The sequence below is a fragment of the Lonchura striata genome, chromosome 11 (genome assembly GCF_050655825.1).
Source record: "Lonchura striata isolate lonStrDom1 chromosome 11, ASM5065582v1, whole genome shotgun sequence".
Classification (NCBI taxonomy): Eukaryota; Metazoa; Chordata; class Aves; order Passeriformes; family Estrildidae; genus Lonchura; species Lonchura striata.
Window position 1 is genome coordinate 18,247,870 of NC_140713.1, and position 25,585 is coordinate 18,273,454.

Consider the following 25,585-nt stretch of genomic DNA (forward strand, 5'->3'; position numbering starts at 1 on the left):
CTCTGCAGCAGGATCGGGGTGTTGGCAGCACCTGCGGGCGTGGGGTGAGGGCTGAGAGCAGGCTCGGATGAGCCCCGAGGCCAAAAGCCAAGAACGTGTCTTGGGGAACGGAGGCTCCTGGTGGAGAGCTGTCAGCAGCGAGGCTGTCGGCTCCGGGGCTGGCGGGGAGTGAGTGCATCAGCCTGTCCCCTCGGGAGTGCTCTCCGGGAATGACGCAATGCGGCCGCCTTCCTCCCGCTCGCACAACGGGAGAACCGGCGGTGCCGCCTGCCTTCAGCCCCACCTCTCCCCTGCCTCCATCCCCCTGTGCGGAGCTGGCAGCACCCCAGCCCTGTGACCTGCCCCCAGGGCTGGACCAAGCGTGATGCCCTGCAGGGTGACAAGTAGCCAACAAGTCTCTGTAGCCCGTGGTGGCACTGTTGCTGCTGCCCCATCCCCGCTTGCCATCGCCTCGCCAGCCTCGCCCTGGCGGCTCAGCATCCCTCACCACGCGCCGAGCGCTCCCAGCATCCCAACCAGGGCTGGGCACGGCCGTGCTCCAGGGAGCTCCAGCACCCAGGGAGTTCTCCGGCACCCCGAGGTGCAGAGCGGGTACCTCACCCGATGGGTGCCCGGGCAAAAGAGGCTGGGATGGGGCCCCGGAGCCTCGGCGAGGGCCGGGGAGTGGTCCCTAAGACCGTCGCTAGGGAGGATGGGCGTTGCCTGGCGACCGTCGCTAAGGAGGCGCGGCGGGGCGGGGATGCCGCCGGTCGGTCCCGGCCTCGTCCTCCCGCGGGCTCCCGCCGCCCCGGGCCCGCACGGCCCCGCAGCGCCGGCCCGGGCTCCACCCGCCCGGCCGGGAGGCGGCTGCGGGATGCCGGGGCAGCGACGACCCCCGCCCGCCCTCCCCCCGGGTTTTGTCCCTCCCCGCGCAGTGGCCCCGGAGGGGACGGGCACCGGAGGCGTGCGGGGAGCCCCGGTCGCTCGGTCACTCACCTCCCGGTCACCCGCTCCCCTCGCGGCGCCGCGCTGCGAGGCGGGCGGGGCGGCCGCCGCCGCCGTTTAAGGCGCCGCCATGGCACGGGAGGGGCCGGGCCGCCCCCGCCCGCCCCCCGGGCCGGCACGGCGGGAGCGCCTCGGGGCGGGGAGACGGAGCCCGGAGCGCCGCTGGGACTCTCCACCACGCCGTGAAGCCCCTCTGCTTCCCCAGAGACCTTACCGGCACCTGGCCGGTCTTTCCTACACTCCACGAGGTCTTTCCATCACCCTACAGAGCCCCAGGGTTGTCCCACAAGGTTCGTTTAGCAGCCCCCATAGACCCACAAGGTCTCTCCACCACCCCCTCAGCTCAGGCTCCCCCTGGCACCCCTGTGTGCTTTACCCTACAGCCCCTGCCCCACACAGCCACCGTGCCCCCCATAGATGGACCTTGGGGGGTGACACCACGGACCAAAGCCTCTGCCCAGGCTGAGGAGGCAATGCCAACCCCTCTGGTGTGTCAGGGACCCGGTGAGCACCTGTGGCCCAGTGAGACACCCTTGGAGCAGCCAGATGCCAGCGCTGCCCACCCTGGCAGCCCGGAGCATGACCACACGCAGGGCTCCCAGTGGGTGCTGCGAGCTGAGGCAGTACCCAAATATTGTGGTTGTCATGGAGCCCCAACACAAGCCACATCTCTTACTCACTCAGCTGTTTGCCCACAGCCTGCTTTGATCCCAGTGCCCTGCTGGCATGGCTCAGGGGGTGCAGGGCATTGTGAGTGATCAGCTGCAGCACCAGCAGGAGCTGTGCACAGCCAGGACACACAGTGTGGGATTTGCTGCTGCCTTGGGGTCCTGTGGACAAATCAGCAGCTTTGGGAACCGGGAAGCGGCTCAAGCATCAGTCTTTGGCACCCTGTGGTCTGTCTGCTCTGGTCCCTGTGCAGGGAAGCCACAGGTTAAGGACAAATACAGGTGTCCCCATGGCTGAGCTGTCCCAGGCCATCAGTTCTGCTTGTGCACCCAGAGCATTTTGCTGTGGGGCACAGCCCTAGTGACAACCTCCCCCACCTGTTCCCTCCTAGGACACTGTTGACAGTTCTTGACTGGACAAAGCCATGAGCAACCCACTCACACTGATTCTCTCTTGGATTAAGGTCTGGAGGCCTCCAGAGGTAAGCACCAGCCAGCTCTGGGAGTTGGGATCACTAACTTTACCACACACTTCAGAGGTGAGTGCCAGGGCTGGTGGCAGAAGCCCCAGGTGTGTCACAGTCCCTGGCCACTTTGGGTAGGCCCAGCTGGTCAGACACATGAAGGACCCCACTTTATGATGCCCCCCAACCAACCCTGTGGCCCCTCCATCACCCTGTCACAGCCCAGCCAGAGGCAGGGGGGCAAGGACATCCTGGAGGGGACAGTCCAGAGTGGGAAGGGCAAGTGTGGAGGCTCACCTGATGCCAGAGTTCAGGGACTTCTCTCCGAGTGTTTTTCCTCTCTCTGGTTAGTCCTGGTAGAATTCAGACATGGCCAGAGAGCCTGGGAGCTACATGGAGGAGGTGGCACCAGGAGGACTCTCCTGATCACACATTCATCCTGCTCCTTATACAATATGAGAGCAGGTTCCAAAGTGCAGAGGGTCAGAGCTGACAGGACCCAGCTGTGAAGTGGGAATTTCCACCGGCTTCTCTGCAGGCCAGCAAGGACCCAGGGATGCCACCCCACCTGCAGAAGGTGGGGAGGAGCTGTAAACTCTCTGCTTTAAGGGCAAGGGAATAACTACTGCCACACACAGGAGGGTGGTTAAGCCTTGATGAAGGTACAGCCTTATCCTTAGCTTGCCCTGCAGCTCCTCACTAAAGCAGGTGCCTGGCTCTGCTTCCAGCTGACAGCTCCAGACAGGAGCCAGGTAATATCAGCTGTATAGATAGAGTACTGAGCAGGATTTGGCAGCTGTGGGCAGCGTGGGAGCCTGGATCCTCCGAGCCAGCAGCAGGTGGAGGAGAAGCTGGACATGTGGGCAGCTCTTCTCTAGGAGCTTCTGCTGGTCCTGGGGCTGCAGAGCCCAAGGAGCCGAGCAGTGGCACACGGGGACAGCGGGGTAAGGGGGTGCTGAGCCACGGCTGGTGAGTTGCCCACGGGGTCGTGTTGAGCAGGTCAGATTTTAGTTCCTAAGGGCTGGGGTTTGTTGTGCGTTTGTTGTCACCATGACAGCCCTGTTGGGATGGAGCGTGGTCCGTGGCCGGCTCCCGCTGTTCCTCATGCAGCCCGGAAAAGGAAGCCCGGAGGAGGCTGTGACTTGGTCCGCAGCCCACGGGACAGGCAGGAATTGAGAGGGAGGTTGCACAGGTCCTGTGATGTGATGGAGGAGCATGCACACGGCTCAGTGCTCAGCTTGCCGGGGGCCTTTCCCTTCTAATCAAGGTCAGGATGTTCCCAGGCTGTCTCCTGCCCCAGGGACATAATGAGCCGAATACTCCAGCGCTCACCCCAGACACACCGAGGTTCACACACAGCTGCATCCCCGAGGTGCAGCTTCGGCTGCTGGGCTGCTTCCTGCTGAGACTCTGTCCCTCTCCCCACCCTCACACACAGTTCGGGGTGCTGTGCCTGCTCCGGGCACAGCTCAGAGCTTGCACGAGGGCACAAGCACAACCTCTGAGCGCCCTCTGCGCTCACTCCCATCCTCTTTGCCCCTCGCTTCCCCCGAGGCTGGGCACCGCAGCCTCCCGGGGCTCAGCCCGTTTCAGGAATGAGTCTCTGGCTCGGCCGCGTCTGGGGTGGGATGAGGTTATGCGGGAACGCCGCTTCTCTAGCGCGAGTTGCTACAAAACAGAGGGAAGTGTTTCGGAGGTTGTGCAATATGTACACGGTCACCCCAGCAACAGCGTGTCCACAAGGCTCTAGCGGGGCTCAGCTGCGGCTGCCGGGCGGCGCGATCGGGACCGGCCCTGCCGTGTCCGTGCCGGGGCGCACCGAGCACGGGCTGCGGGCGTGCCGTGCACGGCACCGGGCACGGGAGCGGGGGGAAAGCTCCATCCTCCGGTAGCAGCTTCCTTTTGCCCACCCTGCAACTCAAGGCGGCTCATTGAGATGATCTCAGGACGTGTTAAAAGCAGTGCAGGAAAAAGGCTCCTACAAAATCGTTTCCCAAAGGAAGGTCCCTTTGACTTCAAAGACAAAACAAAGAAACTCGAGCCAGGCTCAAAGATGAAAGTAAGCACGACGTGTATCCCATGCCAAGGTGGAGACTTGGAGCAGGCACTGCAGGGGCTGGCACAGCTGCCAGACAGTGGCCAGGGACCATGACATGATTTCAGAGGATTGTGGAAAGCTGTCATCCTGCAAATCATTGCTTCTTCCTAATAGAAAGCCACAGTGTCTTGTGGTGGAAACAGCTGGTCCAAGCCACTGCCTCCAGCTGATGGGAAAGTTCACACCCTGGCAAAAACCTTTTATTTAGTGCTGGAGAAAGTGCTTGAGGATGTCAGACCTCAATGTGTCTGCAGTGATGGGGAGCTGAAGCATCAGGATTTCTGCTATCAGGACCTTAACCCAGCTTTCTCATGGCCTTGGGCTGCAGCTTGTGGTCATTGCAACCCTCTAGTGCTGAGGTCAGGACTGCTCTGCCCCCACGTTGGACTCTGCAGCAGCACCTCAATGTTCCTTTTACTTACTGCCACAGGTCTGCTCTGGACATCCCTCATGCAGAGCAGCAGAAATGCCATTGGCACTTGAACTTGCAGGGTATCAACATTCAAGGCCCAAGAGGACAAAAGCAAAGTTGGGAAGGAGAGTCCAGGAGCTAAAACCATCTCAGCCTCACCATTTTCACTCTTGGGTTCACTGTGTATCTTCAACAGTGCTCTTTGGATGTGGTTGTGGCAAAAATATAAACCCCAGCCAATTTCAATCACCATGTGGCACACACAATCCTCCTGCTGCCCTTGAGGTTTAGGAGATCAGAGTCCAACACTGGCAGTGCTGGGAGCCCATCCTGCTGGAACCTGGCTCTTGGCTTAGCACCCAGCTGCTCCAATGCACGTACACAGCCTTGCACATTTGGCAGTCTTGAGTTATTCAGCAGAGTGGAGCAAATGTTCCAGCTGAAGGCAGCAGAAGGATGTGCCTGCACATCTCATAGCACAGGAAACCCAGTTCCCCTCAGCCCAAAGAGCACAGCAGCCTTTCTTCAGCACAGTGCAGGGCTGGCTGGGCCTCCTTCCTCTGGTGTTCATCCAGCTCCAGCACAAAAGCCAGGCTGGGGTCCACAGCTCAGGGAGAAGATGGTCTGATCCCTACCCCTCAGGGAAGATACTCCCATCTAACACCCAAAAGGCCCTCTGGAGAAGGGACTGCTGTCATCCCCACATCAATTACAGTGCTGAGCCCTTCTGGGACTCCAGAGGCTCAGGGAGAAGTGAACCAAACAGCCTGGGGATTAACAATGGGGCAGAGCCAAGAATTGCTGTAAAAGAAAGGAGGAAACTATTTAGCAAAGAATATAGAAAATTTTATTGTGGCCAGAGCTACTGAAGAGCTCCATACGTTATTTTGGAACTGATTCTGCAGGGACAGTTTAAGAAACCACACAAGGTCTGCTCAGGGGCACCTGCTGAAGAGGAATTACTAATGCTTTCTGGTGGAGGGACAGCTGCCCTTGGAAAAGCATGAGCCCAGCATTGCTGCAGGACACAGTTTCCCTGGATGACAGCAGACATGAGGAGAAACAAGAGGAAGGACTTTGTCTAACTGGGACTCACAGGTGAGCAATGCCCTGGTCTCTGCAGACACCCAGTGCCATGTCTGCTGGTCCACACTCACCTGCTTTTCCAAAGGGTCACACTGCCAGTGGGCACCACTGGCCACAGCAGGCAGGGAAGCAGCAAGGATTGTGACCACAGGCCAGCCCTTCCTGCAAACTGAGACAAAATGACTTCAACAGCTACATGAGACTTCACTTTTTCTGCTCAACAGATTGTGTAATTTGATGAAGAGTCAAAGCTCCTCATCCCAGTTCTTTCAGGAGACAAAAGTCACACAAGAGAAGAGGGTAATGCAGCCCTTTAAAACAATTCCAGGCCTTTCTCTCAGGCCTCTCCCATCAAGGCTGTAAGTTCAGCCTGCCTGTCCTGTGTTGACTGTACCCAAAGAGCCTTTGACCCCAGATCCCCTGGCCTGCTCTGACCCAGTTCCAAGGAATGCTTGCAGACTGAGCTAGACAAAGGGAGAACAGCTTAGCTTGACTCTCACAGCACTGTGCTTTGCCCTGTCCTTCCCTAACCTGCATCCACCTGGGTGGAGGAAGGCTGAAGAAAAGTCAGTCGTGCCTTCCATGTATCAAAACATTTGGAAGGGTGATGAAGACTCCCTGGCTTTCTTTTCTTTGCTGGTGCACCTGTTTGTTCACAGCATCAGCAGTGTGCTGTGCTGGGGATGTGCCTGGAAATGTGCATCCAGCCATGCCAGCATTGCTGCTGCTCAGGGCTGTGCCAAATCCTGTCAGACATGGCCGTGCTGGTGACAAAGCCCATGGAGTTGTGTGTGTAGCTGCTGTCTGGGCTCTGAGATTAGCTGGCTGCTAGGCAGACCTGGGCTTGCTGAAGGCCCAGCCTCAGCACTCAGCCAGGAATCTGGAACGAGGCATTCTGCCTGGGGAAGCCACGAGGTCAGAGAGAGCACAGGTGCTGTAGGATGGCAGTCCAGACAGCTCTCTGCAGCTCACCCCCAGCACAGGGTGCTGTGGCTCAAGGCACTGGCCATGTGCCCCACTGTCTGCTGTGGGATCTTTCTGCAATACACACACCCCAGGCTTGGCTGTGGACTAATACAGATCTGGCAGCACAGGAACTGGAAAGGTTCCAGGACCTGCTGTATCCAAAAACTTCTGATGAGAATGCTGCAGCATGGGGCACCCCAGACTGCTGGGAAGGGGGAGCAGGTCAAACTATGCTGCCTTGCAGAGAAGATGCTGCTGGTGGACGTGGCTTGAGGGTACACAGTGGAAAGCGGTACAGGGATGGGGCAATCCTGAGGTTATTCCCTGACCACTTGCTGAAGCCCCTGAGCATGATCCAATGACAGGGTGTAGGCAGATGGAAACACAGCTTTCAGGGCACAGGGGATGGCAGAGGTGCAGCCTTGTTCTTCCCCATACACTCTGCTGGGAACCTACTGCAGTACCAGCACGCAGAGGGCCAAGAGGGCTTGGCCCTTCCCCAGGGAAAGCACCTGAGCTCTCGTGAGCAATAAGCCTACCTCAGGTTTGCCACCTTGCTGCCTCTTGCTTTGGCTAAGGATGAGAAATGTCCCACTGCAGCCTGACAGCACGTGCACAGTGAGGGGTGAGTCCTGTAGGCCTCTACACAGCACCAACGCTGTTCCCAAAGGCCATAACTTTGGAAGAATGATCCCTAGGCCGCTGTGGTGCTTGTCCTTATGTCCTTTGAGCATGGATGATGTGTGCCCACATGCTGCTTGCTGGTGCATTTTCTGTGGTCAGGCTCTGACGTGCTCTCACTGGGCTGGGGCTGAGGGACAAGAGGTTCTCCACTGCTCTTACTTACAAACACAGCAGGAACCTTAGAAAAAAGCTCCAGGTCTCGTTCCATGCGTCTATCCAGATGGCAGCTTCTCCTTTTGACCTTGTGCTCAGAATACAGATTCTTCTTCCTGACTCCTCTGGGATTGTCTGTGGACAAGGGATAATGCTGAGAGGTGCCTGAGTTATTCTTAGGAGGCCCTTGAAGGACTGGGCTCCCAAGGCGAGTCTGAGCCATAGGAATCTCATCCATGGACTCAGCAGACTCTGAGTGATAGTCAGCTGGGGGCCCTGCTGCCTGGATGAGGCCCATGCTGCTGGGGGACACAGCAGCTCTCAGAGGAAAAGCTGGTGCTAAGAGGTGAAGCCTGTGGGAAGGTGAGGCAGCAGCCATGGCTGGGAACTCTGCAGATGGAAATAAAGGGAGAAGAAACCTTAAGGAGAGAGAGATCTCTCAGCCCCACAAAAACATCAACAAGCCCAGGAATTCTGCTATGGCTGATGCACTAGTGTTAAAGCAAATCATACATATATTTATGCAAGATTCAGCAGAGAAGCTGACTGGTGCACTCTCACCTGATGGATCTGATAATGAGGGCTGTGGTGTACCATGTGCTTTAGATCCACTGCCCATTGCTGGGGAAGAAGCTTTCTGCATCTTCTTTCTTCTTTTCTTCTGCTGCTGTGAAAGCAAGTGGCCCAAGAGAAGGGAAGTCACTTCACCAGCCCAAAGTAAGGAGACAATTTTTTTACTTGTTACCTCCTTTTAATTCTTCCTACTTTGAATAACAAGCACTAGGTATAACCAAAGTCCAAGAATATTTTGCCATTTAAGACTGAGATACTATGAAGCAGTAATAGAGAACAGGCATTTAATGAACACAAACCCACATTATCTGCATACAGTGACTCTCTCTGTGTAGGTACCTTTAAGCTGTTGTCTCACAGAGCTGGGGGTTGTATGAGACACTGGTCACTTGCATTTGTGAAGCCAAACTAGAAGAGGGAACCAAAACTCACACAGCACAGACTGTCCCAAGAAAGGGATAGTCCTTGTCCCAAATACAGTATAGATTTTTCTTACCATCTACATGGCAAGACTGATTAATAAGTTTGGAGGAAAGAGGAAAAGCACCACCACCTGCCATCTGAGCAAGAGGAGAGAGCATCTGGATGCAGATACACAAATATCAGAAGCCCAGTTCAAGACTTTGGAGAGCTGTTTCTTACACCCAAGCTCCATATCCCCACACACTATCTTTCTCTGGGCAGGTGCCTTATTTGAACTTTGAAACTGTTGGATTTTGCTCTACAGAAACATGCAGAGCTTCTTACATCAACAAAAATGTAAGTATAGTCAGAGCCACTGGGCTGCACTGGGGCAGCAAAGCACTGGGTTACAGCTGTGTTACAGCTGTGAGCTTGTGAGGGGACTGTAGGATAGCTCTGATTATGCCTGTGAGGGGAGATAGGAGAACAACACCTGGATTTGGTGAGTGCAGGGCACAGCCACACCTGCAGACACACAGGGAGGGGAGGCAGAGGCTGTGTGAGCAGGGGTAAGCACAGCCTGCCCTGCAGTGAGCGTGGCCCAGCACCTGGGTGGGCTGCCAGCAGCAGGCTGGCTGCGTGGCAAATCCTCCTTACCTGAGAAGGGGCCACAGAGAGAAGAGATGGGGACTCAGGGGATGAGCTCTGCTTGGGGTCACCTTCTTGGTTATGGACATAGAGCTTTGGAAAGCTAAAAACACAGCAAACACACAAGGTGATTCCCTAAGGCAGCACTTAAGTCTGATGCCCTCTTTGCCTGCACGTACACATCAGGCTGATCACAATGCCTTACACAGCATTCCCAGCAAAGCTGCAGGGGAATTTTTCCTGCACAGTGGTGCAAAATAAGAAGGAAATCCTCAGGGACACAAGTTAACAGGAAAGGACTAATTAAGAGACAAGGATTCTGTCTTCTCATGAGCGCTTGCCTGTTACAAATTTGTAACTGTTGTGATACATTTTCTCCACAACCTGAAATCATGCAACTATAATGAGCTCCATAGAGGAGTTACAGGACAAATCAGACAGCCTTAAAATAATTTTAATATAAAACAATTAATAGAAACCAGTTTCATATAAAATATTTAATACAAAACAGCTTAAAGAGAGTATTCTAGGAATTATATTTTCCCAGGAGAGGGAAGGCAAATATCCCTGCAGGTATCTACCCTCCTGAAACTCAAGGATTTCACTATGCCTTGCTCAAAACACTGGTGCTCCCTATCCTTCTAAGAACTTTTGTCTTGGGGCCCATCAGTGACCTTGATAGCAATTTCCCATTCAGCACACATGGTGCTGGGAGAATCTTATCCTTGACTTTTCTCACCTTTTTCCTGAAGTTACTGTTGAGAATTCCTCTACTTGAATTCCAGGGTCTGTATAGCCAGGATTACCTGACAATAGGTCAGCTTCCTGGAAAAACAAAACAAACAACATTTTCAGACTAATAAGAATACAGAGGGGAGAAGAGGGATTTCCATTACAGATGTACTCTTTCTTTTTATGCCAGACATCTTTTGTCCTTATTGGTAGCACAGCAGAAAACTGCTGCTTAAGAAGATGGAAAACCCAAGATTGGCCCAATTAGAAGCCCTTGATTAATTTGTTTAGTCCAGCCAGTATTTCATGTGACTCAAAACCAAATCACACTTACAGAGATCAGCTTAGTCATTTCTTGGGAGCACATTCAAAATACCACTTAAAGCTTCCATTAGTTACACAGTCCAATCTGAGAAGCTCTGCAGTGAATGCAAAAAATGTCTTTTAAATGCAAAATGGAGGTGAGGAGAATGGAAGAATGAAATACAAAGGAAAAACATAAAGTGTTTTCTATTTCTTGTGTGACCCTGTATGGCTGAGACCTGCTGATTTTTAAAAATGAGTGTGATATATTGTTTATTTGCCTCAGGTGTGGATGAGCTCAGAGTAATGACAACTGAACTTGAAAACTGCATATTTTCAGAAACATTATAAGAATAATTTCCTAAATCCAAATGCTGCATTATAGGAAAGGACCCCAGTTCTCCCTCAAAAGCACCCAGTTAGGATGGTCAGAGAACCAAGGGATGAAGATTATGAAGCCCTGTTATCAAAAAAGGATAAACCATGCTCAGAAGATCCTGGACACCACTTATCAGCTGCTTTTAAAATTGAATAAAGTTTAAACTTGAGAACTTCTTCGTAAGTGTTTCACTGCATAGTGACTATAAAGACATTTTAAAATAACTTTTAGATTAAAATGGAAGGATTTAAAATGTCATAGGCATTAGCTTCAAAAATAGCTAAAACAAGCTAATGAAGACCTATTTTTCTGAAAAGCCTGATCAGCAAATTTGAGAAAATGAAGTCAAAGTTGGACATGCCACAAATGAGTTTCTGAGAGATCCAGGACCTCTGCACTTGAACAAATTCATAAACAATTAATAAAAGAGCAGAGCAGTGAGAAGCCTGGTGATGACACTCCCTGATGTAAGGCATTAAAAATGAAAGCCAGCCGCAAAGAGCTGTGGAAGATCTTTACAATATTGAATTACAGGGTGCTAAAATCTATATTGCTAGAGGTAAAGGTGGAAAGTGAAGCATGTGGGAAAAGCAGTTTAAACTTTATATACAAACCAACAGTCTCTGAACTAGAAAAGAATCCATGGAGCTACACATTCAGTGACAGCCAAGAAATCAGTTCAGACGTTAGGAATAAAAAGGCAAATAAAAAGAGAAAAAAATAACAATTTCAGCTGTTTTATAGGTGGTAACATAACATCTGAAAGGAATTGGTTTAGAAATCAAAAGCATGTCTTTCTGATATAAAAATTTATCCCAGTGCAAGACTAATAATCTGCAGAAATTTACTACGTGTATTTCAATTGGAATTTGTAACACAAGTCACATCATCACTCATCACCAACTGAACACAAAGTGTGCACAAATGTCTCCTCAAAGCTCCTTGGGACATTTACAATCAAGATTTACATTCAGGCCTCATGCACCTGAGTCACAAGGGAAGGAGACCAGACACAGACTCGTGTCACTGTGAGTGTACAGGCAGGAGATGCAGGTCTTTTCAGAGGGAAGCAGATCATGGCTGAAATGAGCTGCAGCAGGAGACATCCCACTGCAGAGAATAACTGAAACCAATCAGGATTCAATGTACACAGCACATAAACAGGGCTGCAGGACTGGAATTTCAAGGGAGCTTAATAAATGATTCATCTTGAGAATAATATGGACAATTTCTTTCCAAGCAGGGAATGAAAGAGCCTTTTTAAATCCATTTTGTTCATTTCACCCTTCTATAAATAATGTAGACCCAAACCAGCCACATAAATGAAAGTAAAGCATTAGAGCTGACTATGAAAACAAATGAGACTCAATCAGTAGAAAATACAATGTTCTCACAGAGTGTGACACAAGCTACAGCCACAGCACAGAGTGCAAGCCTTCCTCTGCTCCCAGGCATTTAGCAGGAGACTCAGAATCCTTCCACTGCAGCATCAAGATGAGCCACCCATTGCAGCTGGGCTGTCAGGATTCAGCTGCTGCTCCTGCTGAAAGCAGATTGCTGGACTGACACATTGCCCAGGTGCTGCCCCCGTGCAAGTCCTGGCCATATCCACCAGCTGTGACCACCCCAAGGTCCATGGTTTACAAACCCAGGATGGATTCAACTCCCTTACCCACTGCAGCTGCCCTTATCAACCACTCCAGTGTCAGGAAGTGCCCTGAAGTGCTGTCTGCCTGGAGGGGAAGCAGAATTGAACAGGAAAAAAAAGAGTTCTTTTGCAAGTGTTGAGATTGAGAGTGAAGACTAAGTTTGTCTTACATAGACATTGGAAGAAAGAAACAATTCTGAAAGTGTAAGGGAAGCTGAGTAAAATCTGTGTTTTGTATTTAAAATCAAACCCCACCAACCTGAATCAGTTTCCAAAGCAAGTTCAAAACTTTAGCAATGTGAGAAGAATCACATTCCAGCTGGCCTCATATGAAAGCCAGCTCCCTGGCATGAATGCAATTATGCATTAAAGCATAGGGTTTGGTTTAGTTTATATTTTTTTGGACTGCAAATGACTACAAAAAATGGTTACTTGCACATCCTGCTTTAGGTATGGTAATAGAAGCAAATGTTCAATGTGCCCGACTGTTCTGTATTTTTTGTGACATCTGAACCACTTAAACGTGCAAAATTAGGGCTCTTACTTTGCAGATCCTACAAGTACATAAGAATCCTTCATCCTGAACAAGAATCCTTTAACCTGAACATAGCTGAAGACTTAACCACAGACCAACATGGAAAACTGAAGCCAAAACCAACACCCAAGCTTGAATAAGGCTCAAAAACAAGCATTAAAGGGGAAATGCATGTTTCTTCTTAATCCCTAAAATGAATGAACAGTTCAGACAAAAGTGGGAAGAGGATAATTTCCATTTTATGCTTACAACATGTTGGATCAATTACAAAGGGTTGCAGTGTTCAAGCTAAAGAAGGCTGTATTCAACACAGCTTACAAAAGGCAAGTCACTTGGTGTCCTCCTACTCCAATCTATTTGTTTGTGTTTATCTCTGGTTGCTATGTAAGAAACAAGGAAAATCTAGTGGGTTAACATTTTTCTTAACAATGTTACTGGGCATCATCCAGTCTTTCTTGTTCCCCAAGGTCCTAACTGCAGTCCTGAAACATCAAACTCCTTTTCACCCTGCTCCTTCCAGGTTTGCTGCTTCAAATTAACAATATTCACACATATCTAGATAAGAACCAGTGCAGACAGAAGAACATCACAGGACAGCAGAATGCCAACATCCCAAAAGTGCACAAACACATGAAGTCCACCCCTGTTCAAATACCTTTTCAGTATCAATTAAAATTCAATAACTAGTTGACTAGAGCTAATGCTTTATTATTGTTTTAATTTTCATAGTAAGCAAAGCTCTGTGAAACAAAGTGCCAAATATTTTTGTTGTTATGGAAACCTCTGTTTAAACTGAAAGTTCAACTTTTCCAAAACAGAAAAAAATATATATGAAAAGCTAGGGACTTCATATTATAGAAAACTGAATGAGCTCACCTTCCCCTTTGCTTTGATAGGAAAAAAACTATGGATGAATCCAGAGACATCCCAGTATCTCTGTAGAGAATACTTGGATGAAGCTTATATTTAATTAATTTCTTATGAAATACAAAGCTGTTTATATAGTAGATAACTAACTTGCATAAAATGAAAAGCAACACATGACTGAGAATCACAGAATAATTTAGACTGGGAAGAATTTCTGGAAATTTCTAGTTCAAGCCCCTGCTGAAATCAGTATAGAATGTGTCCAGTCAAAATCTGAGTTAATCCAATAATTAATTTTGCCTTGTAGCAAAATAAATGACACTGAACTCTCAATTCAGAGCCTGATATATCTGTCTCTGCAGAGTCTGGCAGCATTTGGGAGCTTATAGAACTCTTTTTACAGAGATATACATTAACATCATGATAATAACAAGGACCCTTATCATTGTACAGACTCATTTCAAAGAAAATCAGATATCTAGGTCTGGATCTTTTCTGAAAAACTGGTGTCCTTTCCACTTTTAAGATGGTTAAATTACTGGTATTATTAGCTGCTCAGTGATTAGCCCCAGTTTCTCCAGCCCTAGAGCCTGTCTCATTTGAAGTCATGACACAAGCCCCCAAGATGTGCAGTGCCACCTAAACAGATGGTCCTGCCCTATTCAGGGAAAGGATTCTTCCCACTCCTCAGTCACCCTCCTTCGTGCTGAGCCAGGCATTTATGTGACTGCTTGGTGAACCCAATGGGAGGGAGCTGGGCCAGCTCAACTGTTTTTTTAATAAAGTTGATTGTTACTCAGATGAGTTGCCCCACCCTGTCCTAATGAACAGCTGTGCTGGCAGAAGAGACTAGATAGTGCAGGGCCCAAAACAAGTGGTGGAAGAAGAGAGTGGGTGGGATTGATTCCTTTGAAAGCAGTACTTGCATTATACCTAAAGTGTTTGTGGAATTACAGGCCTTGAACTCTTTCACATCCTACTCAACTCCATCAAAGTACCAAGTCTTATTTCTAGCAACTGCCTTTAAAATATGGAGCACAAGAAAGTGAAGCAAAGTTTACACAGCAAACAAACAAGGCTGTTTTTGGGAAATGGACTGAAAGTAGGATGAGTACCTGACTGGGTTTCACTTGGGAGGAACAAGACTCCTGTTTCTTGTCTACCTTGTCTGGCTGCTGCTGGGGACGCTGCTGCAGGATGTACTCATACGTAGTCAGCTTGTGCCACACTGAAAGGGAAGAAAGAGACCTGTCAGCACAGGAAAGGCCCCTCCCTGACTGCACTTACACAAACAGGCTGGATAACTGTACAATCAAATAGTAACTATAAACATGAAGAAACTGATAATCTAAGCCAAAAATAGCTGTGTCCTGTACATCCTACTATATCTTTTATTATCACCATCACAATGCTTTCTTACAGTCCTGCTATTGTAAAGTGTCCTAGAATGGCACAGCTTTCTATACTGTAGTAATTTGTTCAGTTCATTACAGGGCAAATCCATTATTCTTGTTGAAGAGGTTTAAGATCTGCACTGTAAAAACAGCTCAGTGAGGAATCAGAAGGTATGTGGTGCTAAATGGAGAGAAGAAATTGAGCAGGTTAGTGTGTCCTGTAGTGATTGACACTTAATGTGCAAACCAGGGAGCATCATATGCACAGCCTAGTGCCAAACAGATGTGCCCAGAGTTCACAAGTCCCTGAGTTTATGAGCTCTCCAGGTTCCCATGCAAACACATCTGCTTCCATGAATGACCAAAAGCATGTGACATTTCTGAGCAACTTGGCTTCTTCATGAGACCCCAAAGAGTTCAAAACATGGACATTCTTCCCATAATGACCTTAAGTATTTTTAGAGACTAAACCCAGAAACAGATGCTGAAGGGTTTTAGTGCACAGCCTGGTAGTTATTACTCCTTTTTTATAGAAGCACAGCAGTTAAAGCAGTTGCCTAGGATCACCTGGACTAAAATCCTCCCTCTGCCTGAAGATCACTCAAAATCATGCCCTGAACACAGGACTACTTCACAGAAAAGCTGGGGAAGAATCACCTTATGAAGAAATAAAAATTACCTTATGAAGGAATCACAATCAATCACCTTATGAAAAACTAAAAAATCAGGATCAATTTGGCCAAGAAGAGAGAACATAGAGATGAATATGAGTCTGCAGCCAAGTGAGTACTTAACAGGGACAGTGCAAGGTGCTGGCAAGTGCTGCTAGAATGGCACCCTTTGCTTTCTTTGAAAAACAGAATGTTGCTTCATAAGCAAAGGCCTATTAAAAACTTTTAATTTGGATTTTGTTGTTTTTGAATACTTACAGTGTAATTTAAAAAATATTTTAACAGAGCTACTTAGTTAAAATACTGCACTTTTTGGCCAGATAACACTGTGGCACATAACATGCAAAATATAATCAGTCTATGAATAACCCTACATGCTTTCCTATATTCCCTACTGTTTTTTTCTTTTTATTCTGCTATCAGCCTCTTGATACTGAATAAAAAAAATATCCTCCCTCCAAGCTTCTGAAGTGCCCTGCTTCACCAAATGCCTGCAGAACTGAGTCTGAATCAAGACTAGTAATTTTGAATACATAGGTCTACTATTTTGAGAATAACCTAATTTCTATGAGTGATCATAGTGAGTAATTAAAATCTGGAGAGCAACTCTGAAATTTTCTCTGTGCTTGTAACAAAACTAGACAGTAAATTTTAATATTCATACCTGACTTAAGCCATTTTTTAATGGGAAGCCTAAGTGCAGTACCCTTGCATGGGTGCTACTTAATTTCTGTAATTTAATTATTGAAAAACAAAAAGGTATATGAAGAAATACTGACCAACAGTAATTACACTGAAATTGGTAAAGTGTATTTCTAGTCTCAAAAGAGGGAAGACAGTTCATTACAACACTGTCTACCTTAAAGCATTCAGAGGAGACTATTGACAATTACAGGTATAAAATAAGAGGAGTTTAAGTTCAGACATACTTTGCCTCCCTGAAAGCCAGTAGTAAGTGCAGTGGTAAGTGCAATGCACACTCATATGCAGCACACAATGCAGTGGTAAGTGCAATGCACACTCATATGCAGCACACAATAAAGACTTCAGTGTGGTGACACCCCTCCTTTAAAGCAAGAGCTTACACATTACATTCTGCACAGCTGGGAACAGTTTCATTAGGGAAGCAGATTATAATGTAATAAAACGTTACAAACATTAGCAATAATTCTGTTTCCACGTGAGATGGAAGAAAAAGATTTAAAACTGGGCCAAAAGTAGAAGTTAATTTGGCTCAAAATTTATTCCAAAAGAGGAAAAAGAATCACCCCAAGACAAGAGCAGCAAAATCTCCCCAAGCCCGGAGCACAACTAGTGGCACACACAGAGGTTCCCGTCTGACAGATAAAGCAGATCATTATCTCAGGCAGGGAGCACCCTCTTGTGGAAGCTGCACACAAGGACAGGATAAATGACACTCGGGACTAAACAGAATAATCCCCTTTCATTCAGGAGAAACCTTCCTGGAGCTTTGTGATGTTTTTTGTCTTTAAAAAGTGCTACATCAACCTTTCAAATCTCCAGGCAGTGCCATTAACCCAGAAAAAACCAACTGTCAATTCTGCTAGGGACACAAAATTGCAGCGTGCCCAAATTTCAGTCAAGCTCAAAGAGGCTGCAGAAGAAAATGATGGTCAGTGTCCTCACTGAGTGCTGTCCATGCAGCTGGGAAACACTCACCTATCAAACACTACACTTCAGCAGTGCAACTGTTTTGCTTCTGGAGCTGTGCTGTTTGTGCTGACCTAGTTTGTGTTGGCATCTGCAGGTCTGTTAAGTGAGAACCTGAAAATCCATCCAAGGATCCTCTGTAACTGCTGTCCTCACTTCTCTTCCACCACATCCCTTCTTTCATACTTCTGGCACCACCAACTACTGCAAATGTAAGATCTCTCCCTATCACAACTTTCATCAGCAGCCAAGAAGCACTGGCTTAATTTTAGACGATGGCTGAAAAAAAGTTTTTGATGCCCATCTTTACATAAACAAACATAAATATCCTTTCTCGACTGAGCAACAAGCAGTAGATCTAAAGAGAAGCCTTTCTGAAAGCCTCTTCTTCTGAATTCCACAAATCCTCTTGTATCAATATGGTACAATTTCCATAAAGGGACCTTAAACTGGGCGGCAGTGCTCCAATCAGAAATTTAGCTCCATACAAACACATTTCTCTGGAACAAGGGGAAAAAACAGGCTCTTTCACACAACAGAAGTACTGGGGAGCACAGTGAGGAGACTCACAAAGGCCACATGTGGAGTTAATCTGAATCTGCCATGGCTGACACCAAGCTGGGATTGACCACTTCATCCCACTTGGCCTCTCCAGTACCCTCCAATGTGCTTTTGGTTTCAGGATAACATAGCTTAAACATGGCTGCAGAGGTCCAACACAAGCCCCACATTACACAAGCACTGATAAGCCCACCTGGTACAGGGAGGAACTCAGAAATATAATGTTAAATCCCAATTTTGCACAATGGGTGTATGTACATTAGTGACACGAGTGAATGCAGGATGAGTAGAAGATATGCAAAAATTAATTGTTGGTATAGATGACAGGAACAAAACACCTACAGAGATAAATGTGAAAAGTCAAGAGGTGGCCCAGCAGGATCATGGTCACAAGGCTCAGAAGAATAAAAATCCCAGCTGTCACCAAAATGGCAGGTGCCCGAGTCTCAACAGGAGATGCAGGAAGAAACACATACCAGCGGTCCATGTGGTTCCTCAAAGCTGTAAAACAGAGTTGGAGGTAAGTATATTGTCCAGGTATGAATTATCTCTAAATAAACTTTACAGCTGGAAATCCTGTTAACTCATAGTAGCTGCAGACCCATTGTGCACTGGAGGCCTAAGAAATCCGGTGCCTGCAGGGCTTTGAGGAAGAGCAATTAGCTCTACAAGGAAAGACACTCCATCCAGCTGAGCAGAGATACTCAAACAGAAATATAAAATTGAAGCAGTAAGGAATGGAGTTCCTCCTCAGAGGAAGAGCTCACAGAATCCAAACCCTCATCAAGATATGCTGGCTGATTCCCAGGATGCTCATGTGAAGCACTGCTGTACCATCGAAGTGCTGGTCAGAGCGAAGCACCGCGGGGTCGACGAAGAACTCCACAAAGACGTAGAAAGCCACGAGCAGCAGAAGCCCCAGGCCCAGAATGGCAGACAGCACACTATTCAAAAAGAGCCTGCCAGGAAAGGGAGAGCTCTCAGTGGCTTCAATAACATCACACACACAAATCAATATCCCAGCCTCTAATGAAGATAGAGATAGAGACAGCTACCTCAAATTATTGTCACACTTTCTTACACTTATGATAGATACTGGTGAACAGCTTTACTTATTATTTGTTACTCTGAGGGACTAAACTGTGACCCTTTAGTGCAACCATGATTACAAAACAGTCAAGCATATCTAGGACAGAAAAAGAGCTCCCTGCACAAAATCTGAAGTGTAGTGTGTGTCCAAGGAAATCTCTTCCCAATCTGCTTCACTAGCCATCAGTGTAACATGGCACCCAGCAACACCACTTTGCTTTCCATGGGGTTTAAGTGCAGGAAAGTAAATTGAGAAGCATCAGTGACAGTCTCCTTATTCTTATCTCAAACCTGGCATGGATTAAAGGTCTCTATATGCTGCTGGGACTCCTGCCAACTGGCAAGTCTTGTAGGGAAAGCACATGATTTGGATGCAGCTTGTTTCAAATTGGAACAGCACCATCATGGTTCCATTCCTACTCCAGCTTTCAGAAGAACTAAGAACACTCAAGATCCTGTAAGCTTTTCCCAATAACAAATAATAACTCTATGTTCTCTGTTTTTACTTACAGATGTTCAGCTACAACATTCTAAGTTTAGAAATTTTATCCCTAGATATTTTAATGCCATGATTATACTTGTATTTTCCATCTAGTTTTCTCATGACTGATTTTATTCAGCCAGGGGATAAAAGAAAAGTGGTTCTGCATGGCTAAGTACAGACTGAAGTGAGATACAGGAGAACCCTGGAAAGAGAAGCAGCCACATTATTGATGCAGTGTTGTGCTTCTGCCACAATGCCAAGCTCTTACCAGTAGTTTCTCTCTCCCACACAGTTGTTGAGCCATTTGCAGTGATGATCAAAGCCACACACACACTTGTTGCAAGTTCCACAGTGCTTTGACTTGGCACTTCTGCCAAAGAAAACGTGGCATTAGCATGGCAGGACTAGCTCATTACTATGACTTTTCAGTGACTCAGACACAGGGGGATACAGCAGCAGAAATCCTCATAACAGTGAGTAAACCTTCTGCATCAGGAGTACTTAATCTCCCAAACTTATCTGTCACTGCTGGATCACAATCCAGCAAACACTACAAAGTTCGCCCTTCAATGCACTGCATGATTTTTAATTTGGAGATTGTTGAATTCTTATTTGAATCCCTTCAGCAATACTACAGAGGTTGATCTCAATGCCTGCCCTCCAAGCATTTCCTGCAACTGGCCAGAATACAGCCAGAGACAAGCACACACACCCACACAAACTACTTACACACTGATAGGTAAAACACCAACACCCAGGCAACATGGCACACTACAGCCTTCTCCACACAATGTGAGCAATGAAATAAAACACAGAACCCTGGGCATATTTGACAGAAGACCCCTACCCAACTACCTGAACCCTGCCAGAGGATAAAGCTTAACTTGCACTGTACCAGTTTCAGTTTCAACTCTTATAGTCTGACATTAAGGACTAATGGTGAAATGCAATGGTGAAGAAGACAGAGCAGTAGAAAGAAGAGATACTTACACATCTACATCACAGACATGGCAGTGATGGTTCTCAATGACATGGGCATGCTGGTTACGGTTGAAGGTGGCCAGAGGCCCCAGATAGTTCTTCTCTCGCACGTTTGCATCCGCAGGATCAATGGAAACTGCAGTAAGATGAACAACTAAATGGTAGATAAAACACACTCCTGGACACTGGAGTACACAGTTAAGGATTTAACATGTCTTTTAATCCATCATACACAAATCCCACACAGATGAGAAATTTATGGCATAGAATTAGAAATTGCTACATAACTGATTGCAGCACATTCATCTGAGCTTCATTGATAGAGATGTGTACCTTGTAATAAATATCCCTGGAAAAACACAACTAAATCTACAGGAACATCCCTCCTCATTGTGTACTACTCCGCCTTGCAGAAGTGCCCTTCCTAGCAGAGAAGTTCAAAATTTACCTGTACTTACCAGAATCTGACCCCAAGTACAAACTGCTGACATAGGTCCAAGTTTCTTAGTCCACAAAGACTCCTTGGAAAGGCTGCACATGTCCTTTCACTGGACCAGACTTTCAAGAAAAAAAGGTCACATCAAGGAAGTATTGATTACCTGGCTTTCCTTTTCCTTAGAATCCCAAGGAAGAGGAGCACACCTTTAAAACAGGCTCCTACAAAGGATCCAGGATTTGCATTGTTTCTATACACCCAGATGTGCACATCATTGATCATACAGAAAATAGATCAGTGTAGTAAGTTAAAAAAGAAGGCCTCTGAGAGGTCCAGCTCACTGGAGCTCTGATGGCTGGTGAAGCAGATTGGGAAGGGATTTGCCTTTGACACAAGAGACATTAGTGCTTTATTAAGTGGAAGTAAAACTTGAGGAAATATTGATCTGTTGAATTAAGAGTAACTTTAGATTGCATTATTAAGATATTTGGTAGACAAATTCACAAAGTTTGAACTGTCATAGTATCAAGGATTTGAGCAAGTTAAGTAGATATAAGACTACTGAGCTAATGATATTAATGTCTAAATCATGCAGGTGTAAAAACTATAACAATAATAAGCAAAATAATCCCTAACATATCAAAGACTTAGAGGCATCTGTATCAGATGTATAAATGATGTAAGTGCACACCCCATTCCTTCAGAGCAAGGTCTGGTCTTGTTCCTTCCCTGAGCACAGGTGACAGTACATGTGGCACTGGGAGCACTGGGGTGGCTCCCCAGCTGCTCCAGGCTGGACAAGCCAAGTCTCCTCAGCTGCTTCTCCTCTAGACCCTTCAGGGTCTTGGTTAGATGTGTCCTAAACTGCTGCTCCAGACTGTCCCATAAGAGACCTCTCCTCTGAGGTTCACAGCACACCACCTGCTGTGTCACTCCCAGATTTCCTACTGAACACAGAGGAGTGCCCGGGGGGACACCCACTGTGAGCCATCAGAAGCAGCCCACCATAGAACCATGACCATGCCAAGCTGCCTGTCATGACTCCCTCAGCCAGCACAGAGAGGTGGGGCTGCCTTCACAACAAGGATGTTTCAGGAGGGGCTTTTTTGTATGATTTCCCCCAAACCCTGCAGCACACTTGTAGAAAAAAAAAAAAATAAAAAGCAAAGGAGACACATAGGTAGAAGCAGGGAGGAGAAGAGCATTGGGGGCAAAGGAGTAACCTTAATGGAGAGTGATGAAGGAGACCAGCAGAACATCAGTGACCTAAAGGGAAGATCTCAAAGCAACTGGTTTTTATAGTCAGGAGATTATCAAGATGATGGTTACAGTTCAGAGAAACATTCTGAACTCAGGTGCTTTTCTCCCACGCTTTCTGTGCTAAGAAGGGCTGTTAAAGCCCAGGGATAGTTTGTACCAGCCCCTGCTCCCCTCTCCATCCAAGGATACGATGTAGCCGGCAGGCAGCCAGTGGCGGGGCAGGAGAGGAACCAGGATTCCAAAGCCAACCAGAGCAAAGAACAGGAACAGCAGCCAGGCAATGACCTGGAACAGGTGTAGGGGCCAGCTCCAGCCATTTCTTCGAGCGCGTTGGACCTTCACCTCAGGGACAGCTTCGCCCAGATCCTCTGGAGCTATCTTATTATGGGGTTTGTTGCAGATATTCATCTACAGAAATCAAAAATGGAAAACAAAATGATGTGAAACAGAAGTACTGTGACTGAGCCCTGGTGCTGGAGAGATGCTCCAAGGCAGACAAAGTAGAGCCTAAAATGATGACATATGTGAAGAGAAACAGCTCTGAGCTCATTAGCAATTTCTCCTTTTTTCAGTTTGTGGTGGATTATTATATGCTGCTTTTCCCTTGTCACAGGGCCAGGAGAGTTTCTAACAACAGAGAGTTGGGCTGCTCTGCTTCACAGAAAACTTGAGATAGCAGGGAAAGCAAACCAGGCAGTAGATCAGGGGCAGCATCACAAAACCAGCACAAAGGAGCTCTGCTGGACCCGAGATGACTCAAGGTACCTCTGCACCACTCTCACCCTTCCTTAGTAACTAAAGAGGATGTGGAATGAACATCTAACATGACAAACAACTTCAATTAGCCTGATTAACATGCACAGGAGAGTAATGAAAGAAAAGGCGGAGGCCTCTGGTTCACTTGTGGTATTTTTGATAATGGTTCCAGTGCCAGAACAATTCCATAGGGCTGGAAGAGAGCAAGCAGGGCAACTGCTAAAAGAGTGAGCGGGACAATTCCAAGCCTGGTATGCCAACAGCCCTTCATTCCCTGGCGAAGGGCTGGAAATATCTTTTTGGGTCAACTGGTAGAGGAGTGGGTAAGAATCGCAGAGAATATAAATTATGTTCATCAGCATGGTTTTATGTAGGCTGGAATAAAAAATTCCTAACTTCATCCTTTGAAGTAGTTAGCAGTATCTGCCTGCCTGAATTTAAGTTGCTACATGGCAACTGGCTCATCACGGATGAGAAATCATTACTAATCCTGTCATCTTTCCTCATTGCTCGTGCATCACTTTGAGCTACCTGTCACAAAACCCACAGTGGGTATGCCCGGCATCCCTTTATATGCAGCTCCAGAAAGCACTGAATATAAGAAGCAGCATGTATCACTTTCAGGGTAGGCAGAGAGAGGCACCGGGACGCACGGGCAAGCACCAGGAGGTGCCGGGCACCGGGCAGCCACTGTGGTGCGAGCCGCGCAGAGCCCTCCCGCACTCCACCGCCTCCCAGCCCTCACCTTCTTCCCGCAGAAGCGGTTGGCAGCGGCCCCGCCTCATGCCCGGGCAGGGCGCGGGGCCCCGGCCCGAGGCCTCACGGCAGCTCCCGGCGCCGCCGCGGGCCGCGGGCCGCTGCGCCCGTCGCCATGGCAACGGCTACGGCGGCGCGCAGGGGACAAACCGCGCCGGGCGCGATCGTTCCGCGGGGCACGGCCGGAGGGAGCCCCGGGCTGGGTCCGCTCACACCCGGGAAACCCTGCCCGCGGCACTCCCCAGCCTTCCCAGGCGTGACAGTCCATGTCCATGGGGTGGAGATGCCCGCTGAGCCAGCGGTGCAGGCTGGTTGTGAGCTAAAGCCATCCCACTCCTGGAAAATTCCATTCCCTGTTATATCGACCAGTCTTTATGGCATGAAAATGTCGTATTTTTGTTTATATTTATATTTATATTTATATTTATATTTATATTTATATTTATATTTATATTTATATTTATATTTATATTTATATTTATATTTATATTTATATCTATATCTATATTTATATTTATATCTATATTTATATCTATATTTATATCTATATCTATATTTATGTATATGTATTCAGATTTACACCATGACATAATGAGGTTGCAGGATTTTACTGGGGACTTTGGAATTTTACTGGAGGCATTGCAGTGGTTTGTGCTTAAGTAAAACAAAGTAAAGGACACAGAACTAAGGATTTATCAGTGAAGGATTAAGGATACCCCCATAGCAACCAAGATAACATAGCATTTGATGGATTTGAGACTCTCCTAGCATTGTCTGTCATCAGCAATTCCAGCAAGATGGATTCTGGGGATGCTTGGATCATGGGATCATGGATTATCCTGAGTTGGAAGGATTCACAAGGAACATCAAGTCCAATTCCTTACCCTGCCCAAGACTACCTCAAAAATCACAACACGTGTCTGAGAGCATTGTCCAAATGCTTCCTGAAGTCTTGCAGGTTTGGTGCTGCAAACATTTCATTTCAGTGCACCCCCAGACAAGCAGCAAGAACACTGGGAAAACAGAATCATAGAAGCAGTAAGGTTGGAAAAGATCTCTAAAGATCACCGAGTCCAGCTACTAACCCAGCACTGCTGTGTTCACCACTAGACCCTGTCCCCAGGTACCACATCCACACACCTTATGAGCAGTTCCAGGGATGATGATTTCACCACTGCCTGGGCAGCCTGTCTCAGCACCTGGCCACTCTTTCCATGAAGAAATTTTTGCTATTATCCAATTTAAACCTCTACTGACACAACTTGAGGACATTTCCTCTTGTCCTATCATTTGTTACCTTGGAGAAGAACACGATCCCCCCTGGCTCACCCCGCTGTGAGGGAGTTATTGAGTTATAAGGTCCTCCCTGAGCCTCCTTTTCTCCAGGCTGAGCCCTCCCAGCTCCGTCATCAGCTCCTCACCAGACTTGTGCTCCAGACCTTCCCCAGCTCCACTGCCCTTCTCTGGGCTCGCTACAACACCTCCATGTCCTTCTTGCAGTGACCTTTGCAAACTTTTGCTGCCATTAGCAGTCAGTGATGTGGGTGTTAGTGACTAGTCCAGTTGTACCTGCAGGTTCCGAGGGTAGAAGAAAACCTGCTCAAACCCCGTTTTGTGGTGTGCGTTTTGGCTGGGACACCTCGTGTGCAGGGATAAATATTTATCCCGTCATTCCCGGCTTTTCATCCCAGCCCGCCGCCGCAGTGGGCCCTGGCCAGCTGCGGGTTTTGGTGACGCAGCCCCGGCCCGGCCCGGCCCGGCCCGTGCCTCTGCTGGCCTGGGCAGGCTTTTCCAGCTCCGGCCGAGCGAGCCCGGCCCGGGGCCGGCGGCGGGGCACAAGGAGCTCTTTATGGCCGCCCGTGTGCGCACAGCAGCTGCTTTGTGCCGGGGCTCTGGCCGGACACTCAGAAGGGTTCTGTGTGCG

The 25,585-nt window shown here is 47.9% G+C and overlaps 1 protein-coding gene across 5 annotated transcripts; it reads right to left on the bottom strand.

Annotated features, from left to right (window-relative positions):
• Window positions 1-5,450: 5,450 nt before the first annotated feature.
• ZDHHC1 (zDHHC palmitoyltransferase 1) lies at window positions 5,451-23,793 on the bottom strand. 5 transcript variants are annotated; one of them, XM_021541133.3, is made up of 11 exons: window positions 23,651-23,793; window positions 22,339-22,557; window positions 20,463-20,638; window positions 19,741-19,842; window positions 18,734-18,858; window positions 18,242-18,400; window positions 14,718-14,830; window positions 9,878-9,963; window positions 9,148-9,241; window positions 8,077-8,182; window positions 5,451-7,650 (listed from the first exon to the last, which is right to left on the bottom strand). In XM_021541133.3, exons 2-11 carry the CDS (start codon window positions 22,555-22,557, stop codon window positions 7,373-7,375), a joined length of 1,458 nt encoding a protein of 485 aa, XP_021396808.2. In that variant the 5' UTR covers window positions 23,651-23,793; the 3' UTR covers window positions 5,451-7,372. The 5 variants fall into 5 exon arrangements, with proteins under 5 accessions (XP_021396808.2, XP_085445873.1, XP_021396805.2 ...); XM_085589747.1 differs by having other exon boundaries at window positions 8,077-8,179; window positions 23,651-23,790; XM_021541130.3 differs by having other exon boundaries at window positions 5,451-7,905; window positions 8,077-8,179; window positions 23,651-23,790.
• Between the last annotated feature and the right edge of the window lie 1,792 nt (window positions 23,794-25,585).